The 14,688-nt window shown below is 38.5% G+C and overlaps 1 protein-coding gene across 1 annotated transcript in view; it reads right to left on the bottom strand.

The window, feature by feature from the left end:
* Positions 1–14,688, bottom strand: part of ZFAND3 (zinc finger AN1-type containing 3) — a 133,919-nt gene that overhangs the window by 17,214 nt on the left and 102,017 nt on the right. The window contains exon 6 of the mRNA XM_081186498.1: positions 6,510–6,680. Within this exon, the coding sequence (XP_081042624.1) occupies positions 6,510–6,680 (171 nt within the window). The remainder of the gene's footprint in view (positions 1–6,509; positions 6,681–14,688) is intronic.

The following is a 14,688-nucleotide window of genomic DNA, read 5'->3' as shown; positions in this document are numbered from 1 at the left end:
ACCTAAGCCTTTAAAATAATTTTTAGCTCCAGGAGTTAAAGACAGCAATCTAAATGGTGTTTTAAAGGTCATGAAGAGGCCAAGGTAGATTCTAGAGTACAGTCATACCTTGGGTTACAGACGCTTCATGTTGCGTTTTTTTCCGGTTGTGGACTGCCGAAACCCGGAATGGGTTACTTCTGGGTTTCGGCCGTCGCGCATGTGCAGAAGCTCTAAATTGTGCTTTGCGCATGCGCAGAATTGCAACCCGCACATGCGCAGACGTGCTGCTGTGGGTTATGAACGTGCATCCCGTACAGATCACGTTCGCAACCTGAGCGTTCACTGTACTTACATTCTGTATTTCTGGAGATCCAAATCTATTAGGATTGTCACCATGTTGCATACCAGGAAAACATCTAAAAGCAGCACTCCTTAGAACAGATTACAAATCACAGGGACTAACAGTTTTTGGGACATGGGTCACAAATTTAGACAACTACAAGTATAAATTAAGTAGTCACTACAGTACTCAAGCAGCAACCAGAGCCTTGGGGGCAGTTTTTCCTTTAGTCTGCTGGCATGTCAGCAGAGGGGCTGGTGGTTCAGGCTTGACGATATCAGAGCCAAGAATCGGAAGTCCTCCTGCTCCTCTCAAAGTGTGCCATAAACTCCTGTTGCCCGTGCCACCTGAGGCACTCTTGCAATCCAGGAGATGAGCAGTAAGTGAAGTGACACTTAACACTGAAGTTGGAAGCAAAAGCAAATCTTCTAACACAGAGATGCAATGCTATAAATGTAAACACTTCTTAGACACTATTTTGAGAGTTAAAAGTTCACAGCATGGCAGGAAGGATAAAGGCCAGATATCTGAGAAACCTGGGAAGGAATACAACATTGTGCTAAGGTGAATGTTCCGTCAGGGGAAGCATTTCAGTTTGCCAGAAGCAATGATCCCCTCACTCTTCCCGGAATGCATTGTTCTAGGGGTTTTCCTGAACTCCCCAAGCCAATTTCACAGGGGGCACGGGGGGGGGCACTAAGGAGGGGGGGACCCCATTGTGCAAGTCAAGTCATTGCACAGGGCTTCCACTACTGAGAATCTTGCCCCTGCTGTTTGTGCATGCATAGCAGATAGTGGCCTTGTTCAGACAAACATAGCTTGGCTTAATAAAGAGAGTTTTGAACAAGCCTTTTGCCTGTGTATGCAGCCTCTTCACTCCTTTTTCAGTGTGAGCAATCAAACCAGGAAGTCCCTAATTAACCAGAGCTTCCTGTTTACTCTGAAACAGTTAACTACGGCTACTAACTTCATAATGAGCCACAACCTTAAACCAGATCTTGGCTTTTTGCGAAGTTGTTAACAATAGTTTACATAAGAATTATTAAGCCCAGATGAGACTGTTTGAACACAGCCACTGTCATTTAACATACTCTAGAGAGGAAGCAAGCACAATGAAGAGCCTCCTGACAAATAAAGAATAAAAGATCATTAAGAGCTTTCATGGCCGAAGATCCTTTTTTGTCAGCTGCATGAAGAGGCTATTCTATTTTCTGGGGTGGTGGTTTGGACTGAAAGAAGTGAGGTCAGAAGAAAACGAAATGCAACAGGTACAGTGGTACCTCGGGTTACATACGCTTCTGGTTATAGACTCTGCTAACCCAGAAATAGTGCTTCAGGTTAAGAGCTTTGCTTCAGGATAGGAACAGAAATCGTGCTCCAGCAGCACGGTGGCAGAAGGAGGCCCCATTAGCTAAAGTGGTGCTTCAGGTTAAGAACAGACCTCTGGAACGAATTAAGTACTTAACCCGAGGTACCACTGTATTGGCTGTAATAATTATGCTGAAGTTTTAATGTATGGGAAATTGGTACAATGACCATTTATTAAGCAGTGTTGATAACACAAACATGGGTAAACTTACAGAACAGATTAATCATATGTTATCAACTTTCTATAATAACTGACATTCAATAATGCCTAGAGAAGAGTTAAAAAACAAAATGGAAATAAAGAAGGTAGAAATGCCTCCTTTCGAAAGAACTAATTCTTGCCATATTTTGCTGTCGGGGAAGTATTACTCATTTTCCTTAATGAAAATTGACAATATAAAAGCTGAAATAAAAACTTAAAGGCAAAAATGTACAAGTGCAAAGTTCCAGCTATCTGTTTTGCTATATGCACAGATGCAAACAAACAAAATCAAGGTATACCTTCCAAAAATTAACTTTTCAGTTTTAAAAATATTTTCAACAGGTATAGCCCCATGTTTTGGAGTGGTGGAGGGGAGCAGGTACAAAACTAAAATGTGTCCTGATAAAGTGGTGGAAATTAAGAACCCCAGAAATCAGAATTATACATCCGAAAAAGACAATCCTATTATTATTATTATTTGACACAGAAATCAGTAATTTAGAGTTTCAATGTTTATTACTATTTTCTGCTATTTAAATTTTAAATTCAGCTGCTATAGTTGCTCAAAGTTACAGAAATATACAGAAATCCACAAATTCTTCATTAATGTTGGCCTAATCTGTATTGGTATGGATAATTTCCTTTTTTTGCCTTCCAGCTATGACATATATGTAGAAAGAACTTGTACCCACAGAAGATAAATAAAATTCATTCTTCAGCAGCTGAGTAGTATTCCCAAAGAATACTATAATAATAACAATCTTTCTGGCTTGTACTAGCTTGCCAGTAGAACGGGTAAGTCACAAGTTTTATTAACCCCACACTGATGACTCCTAAATGGAATCTGTCCTTCAAACTTCTTAAGCAGCAATACACAGAGAGATATTTTGAAACACTTGTAGTATCAAAATTAGCAATTTCTCAGCAGACCTGACATAAGGTGCCTCTACATTGTTTTAAAAATTGAGGAGCAACAAGGTCAAGCTGACCCTTATTCTAAACACTTCCACAGTTAGCCTTTCAGGGGTTTTTTTTTACTTATAATTTTGTTCTGTATATAACTTTGCATCCTCAACTAGACAAAGCTGGAAAATATTAATAGTGAAAATATCAGATCTTTAAAATAGTCTATACATTCTTTAATAATGTTCTCAGTAATTTGTTTCAGTATCTCCATTGTCTGGGACTTACTGCAATGGAAAAGATACCAAAGAATTTAATCAGCTAACAACAGAGGGCCAGCTCCCGGGATTTGCTTTTTGCTTACATGGACTCTGCTAATATTGTTTGTATATGCCATAACCACCACATAAAATCTCCCCAATGGCAGCACACTGTTTATTGAATTTATAATGCACTGAACAAACAATATAGCATTTTATTTATTTATTTATTTATATTTAACAAAATGTATATACTGCTTGACTAATAAAACCTCAAAGCGGTTTGTAAAAAATATTAAAATTATCTATTAAAAAGCAAGTAATTAAAAGCATTTTAAAGAGAATTAAAATTAACAGTGAAAGATTAAAACAAATCAACATATATATGTCTGGATAGGCTAGCTTAAACAAAGTTTTCATTTCCTGCTTAAAACGTTTTCGTATATAGAGTTGTTGAGTGAGAAGGGACCCCAAGCGTCATCTAAGTCCAAGGTAATGTAGACTAGTGTAGCAAAGGCACCTATGTGATGTCAACAGGCAGGGAGTTCCAAAGGACATGTGCTGCTACATTAAAAGATCAACTTCTTACAACTGTGGAATGAGCATCATGTGACACCTGCAACAGTGCCAGGTCCACAGATCTAAGTGGCTGAGTGGGCATTTATGGGGTAAGGTGATCTCACAAGTAAATTGGTCCCAAGCTGTTAAGGGCTTTATCACAGCTGTCAACTTTCCCCTTTTCTTGCGAGGAATCCTATTCGGAATAAGGGAATTTCCCTTTTAAAAAGGGAATAGTTGACAGCTATGCTTTAAATACCAATAGTAACACAATGAACTTGGCCTGGTACCAAATCAGGAACCAGTGCAGACCTCTGAGCAGAAGTGCTATATGCTTAGTTTCTGGGCCAAACAGCAAGGGAAGACTCACAGAAAGAGCATTGAAGTAATCCAAACTTAAAGTCACCCGTGCTTGAGTTCTCCTGGTCCTGTAATGGTCACAGCTGTTGTATCAGGTGTAGCTGGTAATAGATGCTCCTAGCCATTGAGGATACCTGGGCCTCCAGTGAAAAAGCTGGATCCAGACTGCATACCTGCTCCTTGAGGGCAGTGCAACCCTATCCAGGGCCAGCAGTTGACCCATATTTCAGACATGGGAACCATTCAACCACCGTGGCTCTGTTTTGCCAGGATTCGAGCTCAGCCTATTCAGGCACAGGAAGTGCTTTTTCTTTGGCACGGAGTTATGGACATCACACTAAACAAGAGGCTGATTCCTGGGTGGGGTGGAGCCACTCTGTTAGCTTCCCAGCAGGCAGGGTGCTGTTGTTTACCGGGAGGGAGAGGCAGAGGGGAGAAGCAGCAGGAATAATATTTGTCAGGCCATGAATGTGGTAGTACAGATTAAGCTACTACATGGCCCATCCCTGCTTGAGGAACTTAAAATGTAATAGTTGCAAACATGTCAAGGTAGTTTCAACATAAGCACCGGCCTGGCTTATAGCTGTCCCTGACATGCCCACTTCAGATATAGCCTAATAATTATAATCTCCACTGCCCTATCCATGCTTCATGTGCCCTTCCAAAATCCATATTTATCAAGCTTTCCTGCTGTGTATTCTGCTGTGTATTTTCTAAAGTAGATAATTTACAAAGTGTTGTGTTATTAAAATATTATGGTAGTGCAGTTAATAGGTCTGGAAATGGGTCTGCTAAGCACCCTGTGGTTAACATGCTGACTAAGCTGCAAATTAGCATCTTCTATTCTCATCTCTGAATGCATCAACAAACATTTGGGAGCTCAAAAAGGCCATCAAGGAACTCTTACTTTGGAAAAGAATGCAACTTGCACACAGAGAACAGGATGGGGGTTCTTTGGTTTGTCACTCTCTGAATTTATTTGCATGTTTTCAAGTGGACTTTTCTGCAAATGTAACTGTAATTAAGTTTATGAACTTTAAATGAAACAGGAACATATCCAGTGAGGATACTAGGTGCCTGCAAAGGAACCTCAAAGGACAACACTGCCTAGAAAAAGAAAACTATGCTGGATTGAACATATAAACCCATAAGTATTTGGATTTGAAGATATTACTGGAAGACCAGAAGCAGGCTGTTAAAAATAGTATCTTTAAGTCTTTATGGTGCATTTTAGTTAGCACATAATGACTCTGCTTAAAGAGAAGGAAAATGCTTTCTACTAAAGTGTGATACAAACACTCAATATCTGTAATTTCTATTTATATTTTTATATATAACACACCCACAGACCAAGAGAAGTTAAAAGGTCAGCATGTTGTTTCCAGTGTGATATGAAACAAAAAAGTTACTTCTTCAATTAAAACTTAGAGAGTTTGAAGAAGAAAATAAATAGATTTTTTTTTATATCTGTGAGTATATTCTTCAGAGAGACACTAACAAGCTCCTTCATTCAAACTGTGACAGAAGCAATAATAGAATAGCATCTAGTGCAAACATCATGCTTGGCAAACAGAATGTACAGAGACATGTTATAATGACGGCAGTTCTCATCATTTAGCTTGCATTTTACTGAGAAAGCCCAAGAAAAATGTTTAAATCACAAGCTTGTATGCACTAAATGTTCTGCAGTGATGGCCTGCTTTATTCTGTTGATTTAACTAGACATATGTAAAAACCCTTAGTTATAACTGTACAGACAGTTTGGCCATTTAATTCATACCTAATGCACATCATGAAAGAATAATATTAGGCGAATGCACAGATTACTCTGAATACACAGCAACAAATTTGGTTCCTCTAACAGAGTATTGACATCTGGAGACAGGGTGTACATTGCTATTGAAAAAAAAAGAACTGGAGTATTTCTCTGTTATGTAGTTCAAGGTGCCTCATAAGCAATTACTATAATTGCTGCTATGTTGCAAAGGATCCCTTGGTTTCCTGATGAATCACTGCGTTTGATCCTCCCTCCTCCAATAAAGAACTATCTGCGCATGACCCCTCAAGGTACCATGTACAGATCCCTGAATTCAAACACAGCTGTTCTTCACATTGCAGTGAGCAGAGAAACCTTTACAAGAATGGAAGCTCAAGTCTAGACACTGGGACTCTCCCATGTGTGAGGAGTCACTAGAATTGACCCATGCCTTTAATATCAGATGAATGATGCATTTGTTGGCACAAAAGCAGAAACACGGAGCTACTGCCCAGAAGGAAAATCCAACAAACTGATATATCTTTACTTGGATGTATAATTGACCTTTATAACCTACCTCTTCACACATGGAGTACAAAGCTTTAGTATACTTGTGAAGGGATTTAAGAGTCTTGACTTTTTGTAAGGTTGCAGCCACTTCCAATACCGTACAGATTTCATTATTTTTTCTCTACACCGGTACAAGCTGCATCACAACAACATGACCCAGATTCCCCCGACATACAAGTGTGGGGTGGGGCAGTTTGTAAGAGTCCTTACCACAGCGACATGATCCCAGTTCCTGCTGTACCAGCTCGAGTTTTGTTTGGCACTGGAAACACCTGCGTCTGCTCTTCTGTTTAGAACGGCTAATTTCTTCAGGCCTGTCATGACTGTCCTCCAATAATCGTGGCCGCTTCTCAGGAGACGCCTCGTTCTCCGACTGTGAATCTGTTGTTTTATGAGAAACATTGGAGCACAGTGTTAGCTTTTCTTCCGTGAGGCCTTTACTTTAGTCACGAATTAATGATGTGCATATAGCATCGCTTGCAAACTGTGTGTTTCTTTTTATCCCCTTGCATATATATAAACCCAATTAGTAGTCAAAACAGGCACCAGGTAAAGATGCTATTAGCTTTGTTCCCCACAAGGCCCCTTCCTGGTTTACAAAACCAAATACAAAATGAGTTGGCGTACTCTTACTCTCAATTGGTTGTGGCTCTGACTTTGTGATGACACATGGAGAGAAAACACCAGCCTAGGCAACTACCAGCCTTGCTTTTCATTTCATTTGTAGATTTTCCTATACATCTTCAGCCTCCCCACTGTCATGACTATATACAAACCAATTCTGCTTCTGAAGAAAAAACAATTGAATGAAAGCACCGTACTGTGCCTCCCTCTCTCTACAAGAACAACAATTTAAATGTAAATGATTATACACAGACAAGATAAACTAAACACAACATGTACCTACCGCTACAGATCCAAAATCCTCTGAGGATCTCTCTTTAAAGCCAGTCAAGGTACTACATATTTTAATAACCTTATTTGTAATTTTTGCTCTCCCGGAAAACTAATGTTATTGAGAAGGAGTGGAGATAGGAAAATACATTGCTTTACAAAGCTGTAAATTGAAAGGTACTTCAGGTAAGCCACCTACAGGAAGAGGGAAGCTAACACATTTAATGCCCATAACATTCAGAATGCCACAGTGTGGAAAGAGGCATTTTCAAACCTACAATCCACTTCAAAAGATGTGTCAAGTGATTAGACTGCCCAGCTGGAATCTATATAATGGCCTCGTTTGCTTGTAATAGTAAGCCATAGTTAAACTATAGTTTACCAGGATCGAACACGTTGCTCAAATTACGCCTGCCTGCCCCACTTTGTCATGCAGGGAGGAAAGAAATAAGAATGCTGATTTAGTATTATGTGTGACCCATGGTTTCATCATTGCTTTTTCTCATGGTGTGCTTGGAAAAAAACAAACTACGAATGCCTGTTTACATACAATGTTAAGCCAGCGCTTGGGATGTTTTCTACACTGCAAGGCAAAGTGAGGAGGGTGTCATATGGTGTGATTTGCGTACTGTGTATTAGCATTCTTCATGTGATTTATTATATTTCTATGCTGCTTTTTATTCACATGAATCACAAAGCGGCTTACAAACAATAAATAGCAATAACAGAACAGAACATCACAAATACAACATAAATCATGTAGCATAATTAACAAATCTTTAGTAAAACAATTATAAATCATCAGTAAAACAACTACAGTCTATAAAAAACTATTAACAAAACAACAACAAAAATAGGCAACGGCACAATTACAACAAAAGTCATATCATAGGATTCACAAAGTACTACAGAATTCATAATCCATAAAACAGTATTAACAACATTAACGAAATAGCAACCAATAAAATAAACTAAGCACTGTTTAATTCATACACACACACTCCCCACCCCCATGACTCATATTCTTCCACTCTATTCATTCAGTTTATTAAAAGACACATGCACATAATGCATATGGCAACAACTCTGTTCCAAAGGTTCCTCTCTTCCCTCACTGTTCTTCCTCTGAAGCTTCCCTGTGAAGGCTCCTAGGGCCAGAGGGTGGGAAAGGCAGGTGGAAAAGGCCACTGCCTGGTGGCCAGCACGAAGTCTCTCTCCCCTTACCATAGTTTCATTCACTCTGGCTTATTACGTGCAAAGCAGGCCATTGTATTTAATCTACTCTACTCTCTCTCTCTTTCTATGTGTAGTATATTACATTTTGATCAAAATCAAGTGTACAAACTAACTGCAACTTAAATTTCTAAATATTTCTAATAACGTAGTGCAAGTGAAAGGTTATGCATTAACTAGATAAGCCAGCACTTCCCCGTTCTGCATTTCAAACCACGAGAGGGCTAACATAAGGCTATCATCCAATAGTATTTTTAAAAGCAGAATGGCATATTCAGCCCTAGACTTTGAGATTATATGTAACATTAACTATTCAATGTGTTGCATGCCTAAAGCTCTGTGAGAATAGTTCAGTAAGATTTTAGGTCTCTGGATACACCTGATAAAGCAATTTGGTTACTACAACAAACATCTTACATAATAGCATGTAGAGACAGAGTGTGTGGCGTGATGGGAAAGTTTTAAACTTGCTGCCTGAGTTACTAAGCAATTGCCCCATACAGGCTCCCTGCATCTTCTGGGTTATCATAAAGGGGAAACAGATGAAAGTGCCATACTCCCCATTCTCCTAGTGTGGAATCTTTAGTCCAGCTGCTTATGATATGATGAACAGCAATGATGCTGAGAGAAATGTTCCTTTACTCTCCCATCCAGGTATCTTGAAAGAATGGGAAGTGGAGCGGGACATCTGGAGATGGCAAAAGACTAAGAGGGAATGGGCCTACTGTCTTTCCAAGTCACAGCAGTAGAGGCTTCAGAATATGTTAATGTGTTCATTGGAAATATTTTATAAATAGATAATGGTTAATTAAGCTGCTTAAAGCAACAGCACTCTGGTGGATCTTTTCATTGTAAGCCAGAGTTGACTAATATTAATAGATTATATATAATATATACACACTATCAATGTTTAATTGTTTCTATGATTATTTTTTTTACATTTTTAATTGTTCTTATTTTTAGCTGTAAGCTGTCTTGAGTCCCTGCTAGGGAGAAAGGCAGGGTATAACAACAACAACAACAACAACAACAACAACAACAACAACAACAACAACAACAACAACAGGCACCTAGTATAATTGGGGTATGCCTACATTTATCTCATTTCTTAAATAAATTTATATTTCACTTTTCTATTTCTCAAAGAACACATAAATAATATGATTCTTTTACCAAAGAATTGCTGCTAGTGTCCAATGTCTTGCGGCACCTTCATTTTGAAAGTAACACATATATAACATGTGCTCAAACACTCCTAAATGTGAACAAACACAAACAGGTATGCCATTTGCCTCTCACCTGGCCATTGATACTAATGGAAGCGAATTTCCATACAAGGAGATCCCAAGATCCCACCCCACTCTTCATGGTTAGAAAGCAAGTAATGAGGCTGGTTACAATACAGGTTTTTTTTTTGGGGGGGGGGGCTGTAAGCGCAAGACAGAGTTCTGTGCTCATTCACCCCGTGCCAAGGAGGCTGACTTCAGTGGTCAAGACACAGAGGAAAGCTGGGGCTTGTATTGTGTTCATGAAATGGGCTCCCATGCCCAGGAAGGAACAACAACAAACAGAATAGGTAGTGGACAAACCAGTGTCCAAAGATTATGTCACACTGTGAGAATCTATCCACCTATCCTCACTTTCCATACAAAGCAAAATACTTTTTAATCAAGACAGGCATGAACATAGAAAAGTTGAATTTCTACAACTGTCACTCACCTCTGCTTCTTTGTTATGTAGCCCCATGCCCCAAATGACATGCTTAAACTAATGTCGATTCTGGCCTGGTTCACTCATGACATTAGACCGTAGTTAAAAACAAACTAAGGTTGAAATGGAAAAGCGCAGCATGTTGCTGCACATTGCTAAAAGTTCTCTCTCCATGCCCTCCTCAGCTGCCTAGATACAAGCCAGAGTCTGAGTTGTGATATCCAAACCATGAGGCCAGGTTGGGGTAACACTATGCTGAGGTATCTGGTGAGATCTCACTGGAGAACAGGGGGTGGGAAGAGAGAAAGGAAGGGTGGCCTTTACCACAGTGTACTGCTGCCACAACACAAGTGAAAAGAAGGATTTCACTAGTGTACAGTTTCTAAGGATGCAGATTCTTCTAATTGTAGATACTCTGCAATATTGGAAAAAGGAGAAATTAAGTCACTCAGAAGATCAAAATTTCTAATGCAGTCTTGAAGCAGAGGACTTGCCTTAAAAACTGTTTTGTCTCTGGCTGTAAGTTACATTTGTTCCTTACGGTCACTGTTCATGCCTTTATTATTCAATGTTCTCGTCTCATAATTCTGAAATGAATTGTGTCAGGACTTGTCAGTGCTGAATTTCAATCTCTTAATCTCCTGACACAGTACAGTTTACAACATGCACACACATAGCTTCCCTAACAGCAATTGTGGCACTTCCCTGATGTTTCAGAGAATTGTTTTCCTCAACAGAGATAAGAATGGGGAAGATGAACAAGGGAATATGTAAACAGGAAGGAAGAGAGAAAAAGATAGAAAGTATCAAGGGAGAAAAAACTCCTCAATCTCTACTTGCTTCTCAAGAAAGGACTCCTTAGATTAATCTCTGGCATGATGACAGTATTTGAGGCATGGCGCTCAAGGGAGGTGTTTTTTTTTTTTTTTAAAAAAAGACCTATCATAGCCTGAGAGATTGACATTTATGATCCCAACTACTGTGCAAACATCAGTAAGGGCAATAACTAATGAGCCTTCAAACATCACTGCCACAGTTCCTCCGACTATTTAAAAAAGGAACTTAAGCTATCAAAATGAAATCCATCAAGAATTCTGCACATTAGGCGCTGGTTGTAGAGGGAAGAAGGGATGGAAGAAGAAAAATAAAGGAAGGAAAAGACACAGGAAACCAGAAGCAAGAAGCGACAGTGAGAGTGCTGGGCCATGAACAAACAATGACTTGATCAGGTGGTTTGCTGAGGAATGAGAGAAGACAAAGAACAAACACCAGAATCTATACTTTTCCATATGAAAATGTCTGTAGACAGCTCATGGTTTTAAGAAATAGGCAACAGTCTTTTGGTTAGAGGAATCTGCTTGGCCCACTGAAGAAATTTATTCAGAACAAGCGCTACTTCAATTTTCATGTATACACAATTTATTACACAAACAATATTTTGCCTTGAGTCTTAATTGCTACAAACTTGGAACTGTGGAACCAAAATCTTTCTTTGCAAGGTATGTGATGTGTATTTCAAAGGCGAATTCATAGCCTTTGAAATCTGCATTTGCTTGTAGCTGCTAGAAACTAAAAACATAAGACAACAGTTTTTAAGAAGTTATTGCTTATTTCCCAGCTATAGCTGTGTAGAAGAGATTGTACACACATTCCATTTCTAGCTTCCATTTGTGTTTTTTAAAAAATACATTTAAAATAGCCCTTTTACAATAAGAGAATTTGAAAATTGCTTTTAAAAATAAAACACTTATTATACTTAACCTTATTTTGAATTATTTCTGCAATGAGAAAGGCTGAAACAGAAAACTTGGTTTGCATAGAAACAGCCAATTTAGGATTTTATCCAGTCCTCAACAACAAATTATTCCGAAGAAAGTCTCTGCTGCTGACTAAGAGAAATCTCTAATATTCAGCCATTGACTTAAACTACCCCAGAGAAACAGCTTTATAACTGGTAAATCAATGATATACCAACCATGACATGATGATTAAAAATTAAGCATACAAAAAGTGTTGTACACAACTATTGTAGAACTGAAGAGAATACCTAATACAAAAGTACAGAGTAAAATGATTTAGAAATCATCTGCTGCAGTGCAGGAGGCAAGATAATAGGTGATCACCACCCAGGGCAGTAATGGAAATGACCAAGTCATATTCATTAATTTCAATAGATCTAATATGAGTAAGAAGTTGAATATCACCCAAAGTATTTGTAAAAGCATATTTGCTGATATGTCATCATATGTCATTTATATATGTCAATATTTTATATATGAAATTGTTTTACTTTTTATATATGTAATTGTTTTTTAGAGTTAAATCACTGCAAGCTGTTTTATAGGAAGTGATCCATAAATATAATGAAATACAGTGGTGGGACCCATGCACCCCCAGAAACATGGCTGCAGTTCAATTTCATTTTCTGAGATGTTACACTAGTGCGGGAATATTGGAAAGAATTCTAACCTGCCCCTTTCTGAACCAGACAAGATGCAATTCCAATTTGAGTTACTGTAAGCTCTGTATGTTAAGAGATGCACATGCATGCTCACACAGCAGATGGAGTTCTACAAAGAACTAATTTAAATAGTGAAACATAGTTTGGTTGGCTGTGGTTGCTTAATGGTGCGAGGAAGGCACTATGCACTTGTGTAGACACTATCATTTCCTCTAATAGTAAGCTGAACTCGTGAGCACTGACAGGATTGTACCCAAACTGGGTTCCTGAGAACCAAGGAGGTGCTATCAACAAGATTTGCAGAAGTACAAAAAAAGAAAAGAAAATCCTAGGGTGCAGGGGGACCTACGATAGACACTTTGCCAATCTTAGTTATTTTTAATGTATAGTAACCATAACGATAGTAATCTCAAATCTTTTAAATGCAATCCATGGGGTGCAGTGTACTAAATGCATAGCATCCTTTCACATTTTGCCTCCCCTCCAAAAAAAAGATATGGAAATATGGAGGAGATAATACAATTGATATCAGAAATAGGCAGCAAAACCAGACAGTAAAATTCCATCAACATCCATCATGCTATCTTGGTACATTATCATCTCCCAGCCTCTATTAGCCTTTGCTGTGTCAGTGCAAGTCCTGGACACTTTATCCTGTTTATAATTGCTGATGAGCGGTAATAAGGCCTCTATGCCTCAGCTCCTGTACGTTCCACTTCAGTGCCCGCCTATTAGGTGATAACTTTTATTTACAGCCTTGCTTGATGTGCTGTTCTATTAGTACAACTGAGCAGTGAGCAGGGTAAAAAAGTGTCATTAATGGGCGCTGTCACTGCCAGGACCTATGATGTAGAGTACACCTTTGTCGGTGTTCCATCATCACATGCCTTCCAGTGAGAAGGTCCAAAGAGAGCTGAATTTGTAACATGGTGCCCGCCACCAGTCAAATACTAAAGAGCTCCTTAAAGAGCACCTTAAAGGTCAAATGAAACAACAAAACTCTCTCAAAGTTGTTTTTATAATAAAAGGCCTCACTAACCTTTTTTATACTGTTAGCACAGACACTTTACCACTGCAGAGCAATAGCATACCTAATTAATGGTGGAATCAGAGGGTTGTGGGGTTTTTGTTTTTTTTGTCCTTGCTGCACATATTATGCATGATAAAAATGTGAGCGTAAAAGAAGCTAAAAAAAAATAACAGCCAAAGCCAAGAAACTAGTCGTTGGATTTGGTATATCCACTGCACTTACTTTCTAGCATTTCCAAGCAAATTGACACCTTTAAAAGCTTTAAAGGCTCAATCATAGCTGCTGCTCCCAATCTAGCAAAGCACAACCCTGTACTTAACAGATAAATATCTCTACAAACTATGGCGGAATTATGTCATGTTTGACTGGGACTACTTTTCTTGCAGGAAGAAGCTAGAAGGTATGTATTAAGCTTGAAGGTAGGCACAGACAAATCTGTCATTTTTTGTTTCTCTCAGTTTCTCATTTTCCCAGTTTTGAAGTTTAGTTTGCTTAGATTCGTAAACTGACACAGAAGTCTGCACAAAAAACCCTATCATTTTAATTACTGTGTATTTCAATAAAGTTGTGAAACTGGTGTTTATATTCTCAAAACTGCTTAGAAGCCTGTTTTGGCATTAAGTGGTACATAATACATCTTGTTCTCATTTCTCACAATGTATGCATTTTTAAAGCAATTTTGCTTAATACATATATTTATGAAAGTAATGTTTTAATAAACTGTGTTTTGTACTAACACAAATTTTTCTATAAAATTCTCTATAATAATATGCATTTTTGTGTCCATTTTTTGGTCCAAAAATGGCATTACAAAATTCAGAAAAGTACAAATTTCAAAGGGTAACAGTGTTTCAGTTTCTGTATTGGTCTGGGAAGTGCAAATTAGGTAAGTTTGTATTAAAATGCAAATAATGTTGCCCATGCCTATTTATAAAGGTCAAACTAAATGCTATCTGCAAACGTGTGAATGCAGCCAGGGCCAAGGCCAAATTTACTGCATAAGTACTTACACAGAAAAGGGATGGGGGCCCAACACTTTCCCTATTCAATATATTCAACAT

The sequence above is a fragment of the Podarcis bocagei genome (genome assembly GCF_964188305.1).
Source record: "Podarcis bocagei genome assembly, chromosome: 3".
In the NCBI taxonomy this organism is placed as follows: domain Eukaryota; kingdom Metazoa; phylum Chordata; class Lepidosauria; order Squamata; family Lacertidae; genus Podarcis; species Podarcis bocagei.
Note: the sequence above shows the minus strand (reverse complement) of the source record. Positions and strands in the feature narration are given on the sequence as shown.